The sequence below is a fragment of the Lepidochelys kempii genome, chromosome 8, assembly GCF_965140285.1.
Source record: "Lepidochelys kempii isolate rLepKem1 chromosome 8, rLepKem1.hap1, whole genome shotgun sequence".
In the NCBI taxonomy this organism is placed as follows: Eukaryota; Metazoa; Chordata; order Testudines; family Cheloniidae; genus Lepidochelys; species Lepidochelys kempii.
This window is the reverse complement of record NC_136387.1, coordinates 96,615,134-96,636,493: the sequence shown is the minus strand read 5'-3', so window position 1 is coordinate 96,636,493 and position 21,360 is coordinate 96,615,134. Positions and strand designations below refer to the sequence as shown.

The following is a 21,360-nucleotide window of genomic DNA, read 5'->3' as shown; positions in this document are numbered from 1 at the left end:
CAATACTATCCATTGAAGTGTGCTGTCTAAGATTTGGACACTTGATGCAAATTTTGTTGTATCTGATAATTGTTGGGATCCTAAGATGTGTCCCCTTAATTCAAAATATAATTATATATGACACAAAATGTTTCAGTTTGTGCCCAGAAATGACTCTCATTATTCCCTCATCTCATAGCTAGTATTTTGGTGTGTTTGCTGTGATGTAATATCATAGTTAACGCTACATTTATGTCATGGAAGTCACGGAATCTGTGACTTCCAGAGATCTCCCTGACATTTTCTGCTTCAGCCCCTAGGACCAGGGACTGGAGCTGGCAGTCAGAGGGGCCCCAGCAGGTTCCAGCGACAGGTGACAGCTTCCTCAGGTTCCCCCTGCAGGGTTCTAGTGATAGGCGACAGCCTCGTGCTTGGGGATGGAAGAACCCCAGAGCTCCCAGCCACCATGGTGGTGGGGGAAACCATGGAGCCGCAGCAGCAGAAGTCACAGACAGGTCACGGCTTCCGTGAATTTTTGTTTATTGCCCGTGACATGTCTGTGACTTTTACTAAAAATAACCATGACAAAATCTTAGCCTTAATCATAGTCAAGTGATTGGCTAACAAACACTTCTTGAAACTGCACATCCCTGCTTACAAGACCATGGTTATTTAAAAATGGATAAGGAAACAAAAGTGTGTCCTGTTAGCTTTTCCATTAGAAACATAAGAGGGTGAAAAATCCAAGGATGCTGTCACAGCCCACAAGGCTCTCAGGCGTGTGTGTATGGAGGGTCTGTGTATGTGTTTTAGTGATTCTTATCTACTTACCATAATTCTGAGTCTCCACTTTCCCCATAGAGTAATCTTGCAGCCACTTTTATATGTTACCATTGGTTCCCCTTTCTCCTTGGGAAGTCAGTGAAGCTGCATTAACTCCTTTTCCCCAGAACGTGGGTAATGCTTGAGGCTGACTGACTGGCAAATGTAATGTTCTGTACTAACCGTAAAAGGGCTAAGTATTGTGGTACAGACCAAATATTTCTCCTAGTTTATTTCAGCACACGTATTAAGAAACCATTCATCACTCGTGTATTGGATGGTCTTGTGGCAGCACAGTGGCATCAGATTGTCCATAATTCCACTTCCCTTTATTTTAAAATAAATCACCTTGTGCTTGCTTTTCCTCCTATTATAAAGTATTACACTTTATTGTCTTTTACAGTTTATTGGTGTTGTGCAGGAAACATGCTACAGATGCACAACTATTTTGTTCTCTTCACAGGCATAAATCTGGAAGGCATTTTATTCTGCTAATGCATTTCTGTGCAAGCAAATCTACAAAGGCGTTTGATTGGGGCCTCTCCCAGAGGCAAGGTGCAAATCTTTGTGTGACCTTACTCACGCTCCTGAAAATGACATGGCACAGATTTTTGGAGGTTCAGTGCCACAAGTAGAGGGAACTGGAGGAATAGATGCTATGCCCATAACTAGAGTGTGTGTTTGTGGAGGTGGTCAGGGAAATAGTGGCTGTTAAGTTTTCTATTAATCAGGATGGAGTGGATCTTGTGATGTGACACTGAATTAGGGCACATCAAAAGAGGAAATATTCTGGTTCCATTAAAAGATCAGGTTTTTATCATTTCAGAACTATGGGCACAGAGCATCTTATACTCTCCCCTTTGTTGTCCTGTATCATGAACAATAAACATCATGCTGTAATTTTCTTTTTGTTTTTGAAGTGGTTTATCCAAACCGAACTTTGGCCATCTGACACAGCCTTTTGACACACCTGAATTTTACAAGCTTTACAGAGGCAAGTGACCTTGGTGTCTTCTGTGTTAAGTGTTCTGAATATGTATTAAATATACCACTGCGTAGATTCTTATTTCTTTGGGTTTTAGAATGGTTGATTTACCATCATTGAATTAATATATGTAGTTTTTTGAATCTTCCCCACCCTTTCTACAGCAAGTAAAATCTCTTGCCTGTTGTAGTATTAAAGAGACAGGAATAATCATGCATTTGCATTACAATTTATAAATTTCTTCCTGTTCAGTTGTTCCAATCAGAAATGTTCATTCACTGAGCATTGCCTGGGGACTACCACCACAGGAGAGACATTACAGGTAAGATGGCACTACATCTTTTTGATGTCACACTCTGGGTATAGATGAGTATTTATAAAGAATCAAATAACCAAGACTTTCTCTCCTGTTAAATTCAGCAAGAAAGAATCATTCCATGAAATGAAAACATTTTGTGATCTTTGATTTTTGGAATAGCATAGTGTGAATGGAATATGGAGCTGTATGGAATATGAGTGACCATTTATTATAACATGCATACGAATATTAAAAAATTGCAATGAATCATACAAGATTTGACATGTAAAGTATCAGTAGAAAAATTATGATTTGCTAAGTATGATGATCTTGTTTATATGTATGTATCATCTTTGTATCCTAAGTTTTTATATATATATGCGCAATATATCTGCATCTGAAACCTGCGCTCTGTTTCTGGGTGACATCCCCAGACAGACTGGCATCAGCACTATGTAGCCTGTTTGATGGCCCATCAAGAGCAATCAGCTGTAGAATGAACCCACTGAGAGAAGCCAGGGGCTAGACTCATGGAGGTCGTGGAAGTTACAGATTCCGTGACTTTCTGTGACGTCCGTGACTTCTGCAGCAGCGCCGTGCGGCTGGCCCAGGAGCCGCCTGAGCAGCTCGGGCAGCCCCCGGGAAAGACTCACTGGCTGCTGCTGGGGCAGTCTCTGGGCCCACCCGCCCACCAGCAGCAGGTGTTGGGGGGGCGGCCTCGGGGTTGGAGCTGGTGCTTACCTGCGGGGGGCTCCTCTCCCTCTGCTCCTAGCTCCACTTGCTGCCTCTGCCCGCAGGTACCACCCTGACAGATCCCATTGACCACGGTTCCCAATCAATGGGAGCTGCAGAACCGGGGCTTGGGGCAGAGCGAAAGTAGCACATGGAACTAGGAGCTGGGGCCGCTGCTTCCCAGGAGCTGGTTAGGGAATCTGCCTCAGCCCCACCAACCCCCAGCACCTGTGTTGGCTCCCCGGGCCGCAATTCCCCTCCCGCACCCAGAGCACCTGCGTCCCCCTCCCCAGCACCCACGGCACCCCCTGGGCTGTGACTTGCCCCCGAACACCTGCAGCCCCCTCCGCAGCACCTGCAGTGCCCCCCGAGTTCCTCCCACCCCCAGTTTTAGTCATGGGTATTTTTAGTAAAAGTCATGGACAGGTCACGGGGCCCATGCATTTTTGTTTACTGCCTGTGACCTATCCATGACTTTTACTGAAAATACCCATGGCTAAAACTTAGCCTTACTTATGAGTCAGCAGGACATATAGGGATGTGCTTGTGGACAGGGGACTCCAAGAGCTTTTCCATGCCCATGTGCTGTGAGCTTGTGTTTGGGACAAAGGATGTACAAGTCACATGGCAAAGAATATAAAAAGGCAGCTACACTTTCTCCATTTTGTCTTCAGTTCTGCTTCTCACCTCTGGAGTAACTTCTCTACAAACTGAAGCTTTGAACAAAGGACTGAATGACCCATCCAAGCTTTGGGTGTGTTCCAGAGCAATTTAACATGCCAGCAAACCCACCAATGCTGCTAAGAATCTGATGCATAACATATGAGTTCAGAGTCCATATCTGTTTGCTTTGACCATTTAACAACTTCTTTGCTTTGCTTTGCTTTTACAGTAAATCTTTAGTTTTAGATACTAAAGGATTGGCTTCCAGCATAGTATTTTGGGTAAGATTCAAACTAATATTGATCTGGTAATGTGGCTAGCTTTTTGGGGATCAGAAGAACATTTTGTATGGTGAATAGAGTTTTAAAGAACTTCTCACTTTACTGGACCTATTTGCTGATTGGGAGCCAGAGACTGGGATGCAATAAAGGGGCTCGGTGATTTCTTCCCCTCCCTCCCCCAAGCTTCTTGATATCCAGTGTGGGGGATCAGGAGCATGGTTTGTGGCTGGTTGGGGAATCTAACCTACAGTGTTTACCACCATTTTTGGAGAGACTGTTCTCCTTTTTGCAGCCTGCCCATACCTGGTATTTTCAGTGTGGGCTACCTCAGGCACCTTGGGTCACACATGGTAAATTGTTAACAGTTTTAGGAGTAACAGACATACTATCTTCTTTCTATTGATGCTCTTCATTTTACAGGCTGTTAGCTAGAACTTGTGGTTTGCTGTGACAAGACTTCTTTGAATAGGTTCTCTTTGATACTACATGCTTTTTAAGGCTTGCTTTTCATACTCCTACTCTTTGCAATTCATTGTTCAAAAGTTAATTTTCTGATATACAGCACTTATAAATCCATGTTGTACTTTTGATATTGCTGTGGTAACAAGTGGAAAGGTATGCAATAAAGTCTGGTTTCTTCAGAGTCAAACTGTAGATGTGTTGAATGTAATATCTGTTTATAATATGTTTGCAGCTATATTACTTTAGTCTTTGATCCAATCAACTTTTATAAACAAATTGGGCCTGGTCTGTCCCTGGACAGAAGACCTCCAAAGAAAGCCTAGTAGCCCATGAAGTTGTGTTGGTGATACACTGAGTAACACAATTCTCTCAGATTCTGTTCTTAACTCCATTATTACTGGGCATTTCCTTTTGAATCAGTGGTAGGAGGCACAAAGTTGCTGGAGGTGATGTCTTTGTAGTGAGACTTACAATAAAACCTCAGAGTTACAGACATCTTGGGAATGGAACTTGTAACTCTGAAATGTTCGTAACTCTGGTTGTTCTTTCAAAAGTTTACAGCTGAACGTTGGCTTAATGCAGCTTTGGAACTTCACTATGCAGAAGAAAAATGCCTTCCCTTTATTTTTTAGTAGTGTACCTTTAACACAGAACTGTACTGTATTTGCTATTTTTTGTGTGTCTCTGCTGCTGCCTGATTGTGTACTTCCAGTTTCAAATGAGGTTGACTGGTCAGTTTGTAACTCTGAGCTTCTACTGTAAAACAAAGGTCATGACTATCTGTGTTTGTTCAAATGTTGTGGCATTTTCAGCCAAAGTATAGTTGTTAACTTCAGCAGCCTGGCTAACTTTCAGATCAGTAACGGTATTCTACCTATCTAAATTCCTTTGTATTTTCAAAGGATACAATCTCTTTTTCATAGCATTGCTGTTTAAAGGTGACACTTCAGTAGTGGGTGAATGGGCAGTGAATTTATAATTGTTTGTCTAGTGATTTGGAATCTTTGGATGAAAGATGTTATCTAAATATCTGTATTTTGATTTGCTAATTATTAATCTATATTAGAGTTTTACATTTTGGAGTTTTACATTTCTTTAACTCTTTTTAGGGTGAAGCCACTTCACTATATCTCCTGGCTGGTAGGACATGAAGGCAAAGGCAGTGTTCTTTCCTTTCTTTGGAAAAAGTATGTATTTCTTTAAATGTGAGACTTTAATATTGTGTGCATTGAAATAAAGAGTGAAGGCGGAAATATTTCCTCAAAAATTTAAAAATGTGATCTACAAAGCTTGAGACAAACTCAGTGATTCTCTTTAAAACCTGTAGTAGTCATGTGACTTAAGCAATGCAAAATACTCTGAAAATGTACCCGGTGATGTCTTTAGTTCTAATACAAGAAATTCAACTACAAGAGAATCTCCAGAGCAACACTGAAAGCACTTTAGCTGAAAACTTGCATTTTCAAAAATATTTTGGTTCACACTGAATAAATCCAAAAAAGGTGTATGCCCTGCATTTTTGAATTTCAGTGCTTTGTGTTCTTGTAGAAAGCTATATTCTTCCTTTTTGCTTTAGATTAATTTTTAAATTCCTTAAAGTGGCCTCCATTAGGCAGGTCCGAAATAAGCTTGAACAATGATGCTGTGATTATAATTAGACTTCAAGAAGGTTTTTAACTGGAGTAATTAATAGTGGGTATAACTCTTCAATAGATTTTGGGCTCTTGCGTTATATGGGGGAAATGGTGAGACAGGATTTGAACAGAACTCCACCTACTCTATATTCAGCATTTCTGTGACATTGACTGATGAAGGTTACAAGCACTTCTATGAGGTAAAATTCCATTGTAGATTGGATTTCTTACCATTGTGCTATGTCCAAAAGTTAAAGAAAGTTCATCAGTTTGTCCTTCGGTCTTCAGGTTGCGCATGGTGTGTTCCAGTATCTGAAAATGTTGCAGAAAAGAGGGCCAGATAAAAGGTAACTTGGTTTGAATCAAGTGATCATGACGCCAGAAATCACTGGCGTTTTCCCTCTTTTCCATCCTTTTCTGCATTATAGTGTGCTTTTTCTTTTTGGATAAGCAGATATTAGAACAGATGCAATGAGAAAATGGTGGAAAATGACATTGTTTTTTAAAAAAAAAAAAAAAAGGAAGAATTAGTTGTAGGTCACCATAAAAACGCAGTGTGACAAACAGAAGGAAAATGGTAACTGTCACCAACTGGGGTTTGCCAACCACACTCACATCTATGAATCATATGTTGCAAAGAAAGTAACTACAGGGTTAACAAAAAACTAGGGCTGTTGATTAATTGCAGTTAACTCACACAATTAACTAAAAAAAATTAATCATGATTAATCGCACTTTTAATCTCACTGTTAAACAATAGAATGACAATTGAAATTTATTAAATATTTTTGGATGTTTTTCTACTTTTTCAAATATATTGATTTCAATTACAACACAGAATACAAAGTGTACAGTGCTCATTTTATATTTTTATTACAAATATTTGCACTGTAAAAATGATAAACCAAAGAAACAGTATTTTTCAATTCACAAGTACTGTAGTACAGTCTCTTTATCGTGAAAGTGCAACTTACAAATATAGATTTATTTATTTATTTATGGTTACATAACTGCACTCAAAAACAAAACAATGCAAAAACTTTAGAGCTTACAAGTTCACAAAGTCCTACTTCTCGTTCAGCCAATCGCTAAGGCAAACAAGTTTGTTTACATTTATGGGAGATAATGCTGCCCACTTCTTATTTACACTGTCACCAGAAAGTGAGAACAGGCTTTCGCATGGGACTTTTGTAGCCAGCATTACAAGGTATTTGCGTGACAGATATGCTAAACATTCATATGCCACTTCATGTTTCGGCCACCGTTCCAGAGGACATGCTTCCCTGCTGATGATGCTTGTTAAAAAAAAAAATGTTAATTAAATTTGTGACTGAACTCCTTGGGGGAGAATTGTATATCTCCATCTCTATTTTACCCGCATTCTGACATATATTTCATGTTATAGGAGTCTCGGATGATGACTCAGCACATGTTCATTTTAAGAACACTTTCGCTGCAGTTTTGACAAAATGCAAAGAAGGTACCAATGTGAGATTTCTAAAGCTAGCTACAGCACTCAACCCAAGGTTTAAGAATCTGAAGTGCCTTCCAAAATCTGAGGGATGAGCATGCTTTCTGAAGTTTTAAAAGAACAACACTCTGATGCGGAAACTACAGAATCCGAACCACCAAAAAAGAAAATCAACCCTCTGCTGGTGGCATCTGTTGTTGAGCAGAACCTGTCATCAGCTCTGAAATGGTGGTTAGAGCATGAAAGGACATATGAATCTTTAGTGCATCTGGCATATAAATATCTTGTGACACCAGCTACAACAGTGCCATGAGAACACCTCTTCTCACTTTCAGGTGAAAGTGTGAACAAGAAGCAGGCAGCATTATCTCCTGCACATGTAAACAAACTTGCTTGTCTTAGCGATTGGCTGAACAAGAAATAGAACTGAATGGACTTGTAGGATCTAAAGTTTTACATTGTTTTGTTTTTGAATGCAGTCATTTTTTGTCCATAATTCTACATTTGTAAGTTCAACTTTCATGATAAAGAGATTGCACTATGATACTTGTATTAGGTGAATTGAAAAATACAATTTCTTTTGTTTTTTACAGTGCAAATACTTGTAATCAAAAATAAATATAAAGTGAGCACAGTACACTGTATTCTGTGTTATAATTTAAATAAATATATTTGAAAATGTAGAAAACATCCAAAAATATTTAAATAAATGGTATTCTGTTGTTGGTTAACAGTGTGGTTAATCACAATTAATTTTTTTCATTGCTTGACAGCCCTACAAAAAACACAACCTTAAATATTGTTACCGTACTTCATTTTCATGTGTCTGACCTAAGTACTTAATATATGCAGTGTCGTTGTAGCTGTGTTGGTTCCAGGATATTGGAGAGAGAAAGGTGGGTGAGGTAATATCTGTTACTGGACCAACTTCTGTTGGTGAGAGAGATGAGCTTTTGAGCCAGACAGAGCTTTTCTTCACATCCGGGAAAGGTACTCCCAGGCTGTGATGAAAGGGCTACTTTTCTATGGTTATGCAAGCACTGCTGGATAACCAGGGATGTTTCACTGAGCTCGTCAGAGAAGGTGCATGATGCTTGCACCTTTAAGAACACATGACTATTCAGGAAGGTGCAAGCAGGGTTGTCTTTTTCCCCAGACGGTGGATTACTATTGGCAATGTTGACATGCCAATAGTGATCTTGGCTCATGAAGCTGTACAGTGGCCTCCTTGACAACTTCAAGGAAAGATTCAGCTACTGGCTCAGCAGGTACAGAATGACAGCTGTGTGTGCTTTTGGCAAGCAGGTACAGAATGACAGCTGTGTGTGCTTTTGGCAGATTAAAGGGACACTGGTGGTGCTTCCTCACTAGATTACATCTCAGTGAGAAAAATATCCCAATGGTTATAGTTTCCTTTTGTGTCCTGCATAATAATTGTGAGGTGGTAGGTGAAAAGTTGCCACTGAGGTGGAGGGTGGAGGTAGAATGGCTGTCTGCTGACTTTGAACAGCCAGACAGAAGGGCCATTAGAAAAGCTCAATGTGAAGATATGTGGCTGAGAGAGGTCTTGAAAGAGCCTTAATGGTCAGCCACTTAATGTGCTCTACCTAGCCTTGAAATTTTGGGAGTGTTAGGAATTGTGTAATGCTTGCTGTGAATTTATGAATATCACACTTTAAATGGACCTATTAATTATGCTGTGCTTATTGTACATTTATAATATTACACATTGTTTTTAATTGAACCTAGGAGTTCTGTGATCCTGTTCTATTACAATTAGAATTGTCCTGTTCTTTGAGTAGTGCCATTTGTTCTGCAGTATATGTTATAAAATAGTAAAGATGAATTTATTTCCAAAAAATTAAAATTTATTGCGTACCCAAAACACAACAAAACATTAATGTGCAATTAAAAATCAATACAGTGCGCAAACATAAAGTAAATTAATGGAACAGAACTTTAAAATCAGAATGGTAGAAAACATTTGTCTCCATTTCAGTCCATTTCTGTGAAACATACTCCAACTGTATGGTCAATAAGAGTCTATTTGCTGCCTGCGAAGCCCCATTATGTGCTGGCGAATCTATCTCTTTTTCCTGCTGGGACTCCTGAGTCTTTCTCCTGTCTGTTCTTTTGTTCTCCGGGCTATCTGCTATATTCATCTTCCAGGCTTTCCATGATCTGATGCAGCACAAGCTTGCAGGATCTTGGTGAACATGTCCTCCCTAGTCCTCTTCTCCTCATCAGTGTCAGGTGTTCTGCAGGTGTGGTGGGGGCATCCCTTCAGGCCGCAATGATGGGAGCTACATACAAAACATCATACAAAGATGTATTTACAGTCACAACGTAAAATGAAAGATGAGTTTGAGAACGCCTTTCCCTTATAGGTATAAGAGTTTTAAATACGACCTGCTTATTGACACTTCAGATTTGGAGTGCCTCTGCACAGCACTGCTCTCCAGCTGCAGCCATTGTTAGTATGGCCTGCCAAGATGGGGTGGAAGTGAGGAGGGAATTGATTTGTAGTGTAAAGCAATAAAATGTGCCTTATTTCCATGGGTACATGTACAGGGCAATGGCACTGAGTACTGGAACGCTTTTCCACAAGCAGCAGTGATTTTAACTGGTATCTCACTCTTGAGGGTCACAAAGGCACAGAGAACACAGTTACTCCTAGGTTCATGAAGCCATGTGGGCTTGTGTGATGCTAGCCTGTTTACGGCAATAGTACCTGCCGAAGTCATCTCAGAGTGTTGTGGAAAAGTGTCCTACCATACGGGAAGAAGTGTAAGGCAGCCATCCCTAGGAACCTTTGGGAGAGGAGGATTACAGAAACCTTTGGGAGAGAATTGCAGAGTAACTCGATGAAAATTCCATCAAGATCTTTCAGGAGGATGCAAGGGACATCCTTATGTATATAAACAAATTGCTTTGCGTGCCTCCCCCCATCGCCTAATCCTACAGGAGAACAAAAGCAGATTCCAACTCTGTCCCTCTTTGTTGTACCTCTACTTCTCATATGAGTAAAACACTGAAAAGTAGACTACTGTGTCCTGCTAACTTGGGGTAGGGCTGGGTGCCATCTTCACATTTAAACATTTTAAGGGAGAATGCATGCACACACTTACCCGAGATACCTTTTCCTGGATTGGGCTCAGTGGTGCTCAGCTGATGGGACTAGCTAGACTGTGGTGGAGTCTCAAAGAACCTGGCTCCTGGCATTTCTCTTCTCCTCCTCACTGTTCAAGGCAAGGGTCTCTCTCTTGGGCTTCATTGAGGTATCTATTGTGGTTGATGGAGATTCCACAGGCATTCCACAACGTATGTCATGCAGCTCTTTGTAAAAGCAGCAGGATTGCAGCATGGCACTAGATCAACTCTTGCTCTCCCTGGTCTTTTGGAATGCCTGCTGCAGTTCCTTCATTTTCATGCAGCACTGCTGCTGATCCCAATCATACCTCTTCACATGCACCTCCTGTGCTATCTTTTCATAGACGTCCATGTTTTGATGACTGATATGTAGCTGCATATGCTCAGTCTCTTCTCTCCACAGGCCCTGAAGATCCAATACTTGCTGTCTACTTCAGGCAGGAGTCTATCTAAAGCAGTGATACTCAGACTGTGGCTCTTGGGCTACAAATGGCTCTTTAATGTGTCTCCTGCAGGGCTCTTTGCAGCATGATATTAAAACACTCTGTGATTTAATTATTAACAACATAGTGAAAGCATCCTTATTGGTTAACAAATTAAGTTATCAACTTGCACTAAAATTAACTTATTTGCTCTGTGAGTGTGTATGTATATGTATATAGAGAGAAAGAGACTAAATATTTCCCCAGTCATGCTGTTTAAGTATGAATAGTACTATAGTAAATGAAATAATGAATTCACACTACTGTGGCTCTTTTGGGTAATGTTGATCGCTAATTTGGATCCTGAACCATTGAGGTCTGAGTATCACTGGTCTAGAGTGTTGTGTAGTTGGCATGGTTGGTTGGGTAATTGCACACAGCAAGTGAGAACTGCTACTGCTAGGTGTGTTTGCCAAGCTGAGCAATCAGGAAAAGTCATTTTAAAAATATGGGGATTTTAAAGGGAGTGGTGTGGCTTCTTGTTTCCAGGACCCCTGGGCAGTGGAGTTCACAATTGTGACCAGAGTGGTCACTATTGGACATTGTGGAACAGCTGCTGGAGGACTGTTAGGGTCAACCGAGGTCATGCAGTCTCTACACTTGCACTGTGTCAACCATAGTATGTTGACCATGGCTCAGTGCTCTTCAGGGAGGTGGTGTTACTGCTTCACTGTAATGGGGCACTTACATTGGTAGAGACAAATTTGAGTGTAGACACATGCAAATAAGACAATGCAAGGTGACTTACATGAATCTAACTTCGTAGTGTAGACCAGGCCATACTGGTGTAACTCCTTGTGCAGACACTCTTATCTTGGAATAAGACTGACTTTTTTCTGTTTATATTATTGTTCTTCGGAAGGAGTTTAAACTAAACAGAAAAAAGCCAATATTATTCCAGAATAAGAGTGGCCACATGTGAGATTATACCAGTTTATGCTAGTACAACTGATAAAATTTTCCTATGTAGACAAGCCCTTAGTGGGGGAAAAAAACCCCAACAAATGGAAAACTCTGTTTGAAGGAACTGCTGCATGCCACACCTTTCCCAAATAGTGAGGTCAAGCAATTAAGTGTAGTGTAGGGGTTAGATTATGGAACTGAGAGTCAGGAGTTCTCAGTTCTGTTGCTGGCTCTTCCATTTACTTTGTGTCTCTCACTGATTATTTGTGTTTTAGTTTCTCCATCTGAAAATAGGGGATAAAAACTTGCAGGAGTAATGAGGATTGATTGACAATTGTTAAATGTTTGTGATTCCTAGACAAAGAGTTTTATGTGTATTTCTAATGCACAGTCACCATGGTATCTAGGTCATATAGATGTACAAATTATTATTACTGCAGACAAACTGGCTTAAATTGTCAGCCTCATATCTTGTTAGAAATAGTGTGTGATTAGTCACTTGGTAAATGTGGCAGGGTAATAGGTACATTTTTTTCCCCCACCCACAGAATTTGGGAAGAGATTCAGAAGATTGAAGCTAATGAATTTTATTTCCAGGACCAGGTACTAAATTAATCTTCAGATGTTTTCTATGGGGGTATAGATGTTAAGCCCTAGATTTTTGAATTGTAACTGGGGTTTTTGCTGTGTAATTTGCCATAGTCAGTGAGAGTTAGATGGTTCTAACCTCATGAGTCTTTGAAAATATAGTCCTACATAGATGAGAAGGAACATTTGTAAAGTAGAAAACTTATATTCTAGACAGAGAAATGTTAAACTTTATGACTTGTGAAGTTGTTCTTTAATAAAACCAAAACATGATTTGATTTCTTTGGTATATGGTGCTCTTCCAAGCTGTTTTCTTTTTCCACATGTTTGTTTTCTCCCACTCCTTAAGGTCAGTTTCTCTTTATCATTCAGTTTAGATTGTAAGATACTTGTTACAGGACCCATATCTTATTCCCCTCTTGTGCTATAAACAATTGTGGTTATTTTCTTTTAGTGTTTCTGCATATTCTCACTTGTGGGAAGTAGTTCCCGGCACTGCTGAACTTTGGGGAATTCATAGAAAAACAATGGCCATGGGAATCACATAAGTGCCCCTTCATGGCACCAAATGTTCAGTGCTGATGTTATAGAAGCCATGTGGTTCCTAACCACCTCAACTTCTTTTCCATGGATAATTTCAGGTATAGGCACCATTGCTGTGTGACCAGGGGTCTTTTAACCTTTTAGTTTTAGTTTAGACATCTTCAGGTAATTTCTCTACTGTTGAATAGTTAAGATGATTGGATTATTTCTGTCTTGGTTGCAGGCATTGTGTCTAATCTAGGTGCTAAAGAACAGGTTTAGGCAGTGTATCTCATTACCCTCCTTGTTCTTGGAATAGGATGCACATATCCACTGCCTGATGTACCTTCGGGGAGGACTTGTTCTATGTGCTGCTCACCTGATCCATTCTCTGGTCAGGGCCCTGATCCCTCCAGGGATGGAAATAGGCCTTTGTTCTTTTCAAAGCCTGCTGAACATAGATTGTAAGCTCTTTTAAACTCTTTGGGACAGAATGTGTATTTTTACTGCCTGTCTTTACAATGCCTGATCTGAGGCCCTGATTCTTGATTGGTGATACTCGATGCTACTGGAATGCAAACGGGGAAACAGAAGTATTTGGTGCTAGAACTGGCACCTTCATTCAGCTCCAAATCAGCAGAACACTGAGTCCAGCTATGAAGCTGCCCTGGCATCTGGGGCACGTTTAGTGCTGGGTGCTCTGGTTCTTTTTCCCAGGCTGGAGTTGGCTGGTGTAGTTCCCTTGGCTGGAATTTCAGTACTGGGGAAGCCTCCAGCTAAGCAGACTCTTGTTGGTGCTGAGTTTCCCTTAGATCTGTGATCTCCGTCAGACCTAAAATTATGGAAACCTCATTTTTTCTTCAAGGGTACACCTACACTGCAAAACAACACCTGTGGCAGGGAGTCCCAGAACCTGCAACAGCTGACATAGGCTTACAGGTCTTATACTCTAGAGCTAAAAGTAGCAGTGTAGACATTCAAGCTTGGGCTGGAGCCTGGGTCCTGAGACCCTCCCCCTTGCTGTGTTTCAGAGACCAGGCTGCAGCCTGAATGGAAACATCTAAACTGCTATTTTTAACCGTGTGAGCCTGAGTCAGTAGACATGGGCTCTGAGACTTGCTGCCATAGGTGTTTTTTTGCAGTGTAGACGTACCCTAAGGGTACTGCTTTGTAAGCCCAGGATTCAAAGCCAGGCTCAAGTCTAAGCCCCCTTCCATCTACACACAAATCGTGCTAACCTAGAGCTCAGACCCAGGGTATTAGTAACTGAGAATGCAGAGTGGTTGTGGGGGGCTAGTTAGTGATCTGCATTGTTGTCTGGACACTTCCTGAAATTCCCTTGGGTTGATATAGGAGGAGGAACTGATCAGTCATTATGATGCTGCTGTCTATTGAACCCCTTGAGGCTGGACTTCTGTGGTCAGCGTCTGCACTGGTTTGTGGGTAGGAGAGTGTGAGCTGGTTACAGCTACTGGGTGGCAGTGTGGAGGTTGTTCCTTGGTGGCATCTCTGCAGGCCTGTGTTTGAGACCCTCTGGACCTTACACGTGGCCACATGTTGGGAAGCACTAGGAAGTCTAGGATATGGGTAATTGAACTTGGGCCTGCATAATGCAGTGTGTATGCTGGAGCCCCAGATCAGAGTTCAACAATTCATAACTTGGAGTTACAAATGAGTGTAGATGCTCAAGCCTTATGTTAACAAACCCAGGGACGGCTAACTCAGATTCTACTAACCCTGGGTTTATGGTGCAGTGCAGACATACCCTAAGTGTCCTCTGAGTATTCACACTCTTGGGATGAGCTGGTGGGTGCAGCTCTGATGGTGAAGTCTTCTCATAGGAGTTTATCTCTTTGCATTCCTGAAAGTTCTGAGGATTAGGCTATAAAAGGGGGCATGGGGCCCTCTGCTGCCTCAGTTCCTTCCAACTGCTGCAGCAGATGAATGTAAACTTCCTGGAGCCATCAGATCTGGATCCTTCTTTCAAGAAGAAATCAGTGCCTTAAGGTTAGTAAAGTTTATTATTAATGTAGTTTTAGTGTTAGTTATTTTGTTAGATAAAGTTTTATTCTTAGGATAGTTGGTAGTTAAGTCTTCAGTTCTGACTAGTGGTTGCATGGCAAATCTGAAAGCTAAGATAACTGGATTCAAAAGAAGCATCTCTTGTCCAACAGTCTTCCCAGTATTGGATGCCTATACTGTCTGTTTATTGTGCTTTGGAGAGGGTCACTCCACTTTAACGTGCTCTCTCTGCAGTTCATTTACCCCAAGGGTATATAACAAGCTCCAGATTAGTCTGCAAGTCTTATTGCTTCAAGAAGATCTGGCCATAAAGCCTCCCAGATCTAATTCCTGTAAAGGATCTGTAGCCCAAGTGAATACACCAGTGTCGGCTCCTGACAACTCAGGGACTAAGAAGAAGGCTATGCAGAAGATTCCAATCTCTGCATTGGGATCCGTTTCTAAGGGTTCTGTACAGTTGTTTCCTAAGTCATTGGATCCAATGTGAAGTGCTCAGAGACTTGTTTGGTGCCAGTCTCAGAGATAAGAGCCGAAGATGGGAGAAAATTTCCAGTCCACTTACATTTGGTTCTGAAAAAGATTGTGCAAGACAAGAAAGCTCTTGTTAGCAGAGACAAGTCACATTCAGGAGACTCTTTGGATACCTTGGTCCCAGATCCAAGAGCACTGGATCTGAAATTAAAGTCCAAGATTGTGGCTAAGGGTAAATCTCTGCCTGAGATTCATTCCCCAGTTCCAAAGATAGTATTGGAGCAGAAGATTATTCTGGAGATGGCAGTAGTTTTTTCATCATCCATTTATATGGCATTAACCATTACAATTGTGGCACAAGTGCACTATGAAGATCTGCAATTGGATTGTTTACTTGATTCACAAGAGGCAGGGATTGTTTTCTTGCCTAAAGGAAGACTTTTTTCCTTGGATCTCCCCACAAAGAAAAGAAGGAGGTTGGATGAGTTGTTTCAGATATCCTCAGACACTTCCTTGTGGCTCCTTAAAATGCTTTCAGACTCTCCTAATAAGGTGGTTTTTCCCTTCTCCATTTTACACATCCGAGGTCCTGTAATTTCCCCATTAATGTCAGTATTGGATCCAAGGTCAATTTAAGATCGAATCCAAAGTCCAATGAAGAATCAAATCATATTAGACTTACAGATATTCTCGGTCCCACTTTCAATAAGAAGGATTATGCCTCTAAATATTGTGACTACAGATCTCCATACCTTTCCAGACAGGAGATGGAGCCTAAATATGGTTATTAGCATGATTAACATAATATGGTAATCCGCAGATCCCACTGTAAACTGGATGGCCCTATTGGTGGTCACCTAGGAATTGTAGAAATAAACTGTAGTCTCATCAGTGCAGGTACCTTTCTTCCAGCAGGGGTCTGAAAATGGCTTGTGCCTTGTAGCTGAAATCCTTGGATCCTTCCCTTCACCAGCTTTCAGTAAGGAATCTCCCACTATACTTCTGGATACTCTATTTAAGGAAGAAGAGGAGCCTGTTGCTCAAATAGAATATCAGCAGTTAGACCCAGCCGTGACAGCTGAATGTCAGCAACTGGGACAATGCCCAGTGGTAAGAGCAGGAGTCATGCCTAGTGGTTAGAGCATGAATCCATACTCAGGAATGGGAATCCAGGGTCAGAGCTGAAGTTGCAGCTCTTGATCTAAAAAGTGCTTATCTCTATCAGACCAAGGCATTGCAAATACCTTTGTTTCGTTGTTGGACAAGGTAACTTCCAATACAATGTTTAACTTCTCTACTCCTCTGCCCTTTCCCCCACTTCAGAAATTACAAAATACCTATCTGTAGTAGTTGCTTGTTTGACACAATAGGGTATTTTTGTTTATCCTTATTTAAAGATTGGCTCAATAAAGCCTCGTTAGAAGATGGCCTTTCCAGAGACCTATGTTACACGTTTCCTCTTCAAGAAGTTAGGACTCCGTGGTAAACATCAAAAAGTCTGGGAAGTCCCAGATGACTGGAAAAAGGCTAATGTAGTGCCAATCTTTAAAAAAGGGAAGGAGGAGGATCCTCGGAACTACAGGCCAGTCAGCCTCACCTCAGTCCCCGGAAAAATCATGGAGCAGGTCCTCAAGGAATCAATCCTGAAGCACTTACATGAGAGGAAAGTGATCAGGAACAGTCAGCATGGATTCACCAAGGGAAGGTCACGCCTGACTAATCTAATCGCCTTCTATGATGAGATTACTGGTTCTGTGGATGAAGGGAAAGCAGTGGATGTATTGTATCTTGACTTCAGCAAAGCTTTTGACACGGTCTCCTACAGTATTCTTGTCAGCAAGTTAAAGAAGTACGGGCTGGATGAATGCACTATAAGGTGGATAGAAAGCTGGCTAGATTGTCGGGCTCAACAGGTAGTGATCAATGGCTCCATGTCTAGTTGGCAGCCGGTGTCAAGTGGAGTGCCCCAGGGATCGGTCCTGGGGCCGGTTTTGTTCAATATCTTCATAAATGATCTGGAGGATGGTGTGGATTGCACTCTCAGCAAATTTGCGGATGATACTAAACTGGGAGGAGTGGTAGATACGCTGGAGGGTAGGGATAGGATACAGAGGGCCCTAGACAAATTGGAGGATTGGGCCAAAAGAAATCTGATGAGGTTCAATAAGGGTAAGTGCAGGGTCCTGCACTTAGGACGGAAGAACCCAATGCACAGCTACAGACTAGGGACCGAATGGCTAGGCAGCAGTTCTGCGGAAAAGGACCTAGGGGTGACAGTGGACGAGAAGCTGGATATGAGTCAGCAGTGTGCCCTTGTTACATTTTGGGATGTATAAGTAGGGGCATAGCGAGCAGATCGAGGGACGTGATCGTTCCCCTCTATTCGACATTGGTGAGGCCTCATCTGGAGTACTGTGTCCAGTTTTGGGCCCCACCCTACAAGAAGGATGTGGATAAATTGGAGAGAGTCCAGCGAAGGGCAACAAAAATGATTAGGGGTCTGGAACACATGACTTATGAGGAGAGGCTGAGGGAACTGGGATTGTTTAGTTTGCAGAAGAGAAGAATGAGGGGGGATTTGATAGCTGCTTTCATCTACCTGAGAGGTGGTTCCAGAGAGGATGGTTCTAGACTATTCTCAGTGGTAGAAGAGGACAGGACAAGGAGTAATGGTCTCAAGTTGCAGTGGGGGAGGTTTAGGTTGGATATTAGGAAAAACTTCTTCACTAGGAGGGTGGTGAAACACTGGAACGCATTACCTAGGGAGGTGGTAGAATCTCCTTCCTTAGAAGTTTTTAAGGTCAGGCTTGACAAAGCCCTGGCTGGGATGATTTAATTGGGGATTGGTCCTGCTTTGAGCAGGGGGTTGGACTAGATGACCTCCTGAGGTCCCTTCCAACCCTGATATTCTATGATTGTAAGTCTCTTCAGCTACCTTCACAGTGGATTTAGTTTATAGGAGCAGTTCTCAACTCTAAGGAGGTCAGACCATTTCTTCCAGAAGATATTTCTGAAACTTCTATCTGCCAAAATGGTGACCCATCAAAATCCTACTTGGAAAGAACAGTAAAACCCTGTTTATCTGACCATCCGTTATCTCTGGCTCTGTGTTAACCAGAGAACCAGCAAACACAGGTCTAGAAGGGGGTGATATCTCCTGTGGGCACTAGAGGGTGCAGCAGCATTGCACTTTCCCATTCTTTGAAAGAAGAAATGGAGTACTTGTGGCACCTTAGAGATTAACCAGTTTATTTGAGCATAAGCTTTCGTGAGCTACAGCTCACTTCATCGGATGCATACTGTGGAAAGTGTAGAAGATCTTTTTTATACACACAAAGCATGAGAAAATACCTCCCCCCACCCCACTCTCCTGCTGGTAGTAGCTTATCTAAAGTGATCACTCGCCTTACAATGTGTATGATAATCAAGTTGGGCCATTTCCAGCACAAATCCAGGTTTTCTCCCCCCCCCCCCAAACCCACTCTCCTGTTGGTAATAGCTTATCTGACCGATCAGGCCCTGGTCCCAATTAGATCGGATAAACAGGGTTCTTCTGTATGTTCTTTTAAAGTTTAATGGGCCTTGTGTCTTCAGCCACTTGTGTTGTTCTTTATGCTCAGCTCAGAGTGAGAAGTCAGCAGCACTGACTGGCGTTAAATTACAGACCAACTATAGACAGCACATTCACAAGATTGATTACCCTAAAAGAGACCCTGCTATCTTTGACATGGACTCAGTGTGCCAGTGGCCTTGGAGTAGTGTTTATCCTTCCAGCTCTGTTGAAAACAATCACCTTTGTTTCCTCCAGCCAGGCATGGGGAGCACATTTCAACTAGTTAACAGTTTGAGGTAATTGGAATACTCAGGAAAGGAGACTGCGTACAAATATCCTGGAACTGAGAACAATTCATTGGGTTCTCAAATCTTTTCTATATTGCATCGGAATGAGGTACTGCATGCAGGCCATCACACACAACATGACAGCAATGTATTATGTTAACTGACAGCGAGGGGTTCACTTTTCTTTGTTATGCAAGAAAGCAGTGACATTATGGGACTGGAGTATCTAGTACAACAGCAGGTAGCTGTATACTTAATAGACAGTGACAACAGTCTGGTGGTGGGTGGGTCAACAGAGCAAAGATACAATGGAACTTTATGAGTGGTGGTTAAAGAAATTGGTGATAGACAAGATCTTCACCCTTTGGGGATTTCTGGACATAGATCTGATCATGATCAGACAGAATTCAAGGTGTCCCAAGTTTTGCTTGAGAGCAGGGAAAATCAATCTACCCATATTGGACTCTTTTCTCCTGAACTTGAGGAAGTGTCTGTTCTATGCTTTTCACCCTTCCCTCTCATCCATTTTGTGATTAAGTAGATAAGACAGGATGGAGCAAGGATAATTCTGGTTGCCCACCACTGCCATGGCAACAGTGGCACTCGGACTTCTTCAGCTCTCCAGTGAGTATACAGACCTCTCCTGGTGTTACTGAACTTATTAACTCAACAGGAGAACAGAATTTATCATCTGGACCCTTAATCACTACACCTGACTGCATGGGCTATAGGACTTGAATGGTCCTTGGAAAATCTTGCCCTTTAGAAGTGCAGGAAATATTAACATTAGAAAACCAGCAACAATCACAGGAGGACTAGATTTGTGAAGTGAATAAGAGAGAAACATATTGATCAACATTGGCGCACCAGTACATTATATTATTGAATACTTGGTTCATTCAAGTCTTCCAGGTCTTTCTGTTTCCTCCTTTAAAGGATATGTAGCAACTATAGTCCACTGTGCATTAACAGATAATAAATCTATTTTGGCACAAAACAAAGTCAAGAAATTTATGAAGGGACATGCCAATATGCAACTGACTATAAAAGACCCAAATACCATCTTGGGACCTCAATTTAGTGCTAATGCAACTCATGAACCTCAGCTGGAAATGCTTCTTGAAGAAGAGATAGAACTATAAGAAGGGACAATAGACACCCCAAATGATCTCTTCCTCTCTACCCACGACATGCACAAGACCTGAAGCAGCATTGGACTTAGGGAGGGATCCTGACTGAAGGAGATTCATCCAGTTAGACTGCTGAAATGTGGTGAGAGACACTTCGCTTTGAATTCACTTCAGTTGTTAAGTTAGGCATTAGATGCTTTTTATTTTTATTTTTCTTGTAATCTGTTCTGACTCTTATACCCTCATTACTAGTATTCACTCAATCTATCCTTTTGTAGTTAATAAACTTGTTTTATCTAAACCAGTGTGTTTGGTTGAAGCATTTGGGAAACTCCATTTGGGATAACAGGATTTGTGCATATAATTTTCTATTAATAAAATGACAGACTTTATATGAGCTTGTATTGTCCAGGAGAGAGCTAGGCAGTTCAAGACTTACATTTCTGGAGAAAGTTTGGGGCTGGGAATTTGCTGCTGTTGCTCTGCAGTGTAATTCAAGTGTGGCTGGCTATTGCACTCCTACAATATAACTGGGAGTAACTTACATGCTGGAGGCTGTGTGTGAGCAGACCAGGAGTGGTACCTTTCACAGCAAAGCAGTGTAAAAGGCACCCCAGATTGGAGAACTGAAGGGGCACAGTTGTTCATCAGTCCAGATTGTACCCTGGATAATGTCACAGTCGATCAGACACTTAATTTGGTAGAGCAGTTCTACAGTTCCTGTTCAGTCAGGACTCTGAGTCCCACCTTGTTTGTGAGGTACAGCTTGCCAAACTGTCCTGTGAGTGGGAGTATGTAGAGGATGGTCAAAGAAATGAAGATTGGTTACTTGTAGCTGGAATTCTTTGAGATGAATTCTGTATATTCACATTCCTTCCCCACCTTTGTTGGAGTTCTAATAGAATTCTGACTCTGAGGAGGTTAA

General features: G+C 41.6%; 1 protein-coding gene across 1 annotated transcript in view; it reads left to right on the top strand.

Moving 5' to 3' along the window:
* Positions 1-21,360, top strand: part of LOC140916269 (nardilysin) — an 89,011-nt gene that overhangs the window by 30,457 nt on the left and 37,194 nt on the right. Inside the window, exons 9-14 of the mRNA XM_073357655.2 lie at positions 1,722-1,795; positions 2,039-2,108; positions 5,332-5,409; positions 5,936-6,056; positions 6,145-6,203; positions 12,411-12,465. Of these exons, the coding sequence (XP_073213756.2) occupies positions 1,722-1,795; positions 2,039-2,108; positions 5,332-5,409; positions 5,936-6,056; positions 6,145-6,203; positions 12,411-12,465 (457 nt within the window). The remainder of the gene's footprint in view (positions 1-1,721; positions 1,796-2,038; positions 2,109-5,331; positions 5,410-5,935; positions 6,057-6,144; positions 6,204-12,410; positions 12,466-21,360) is intronic.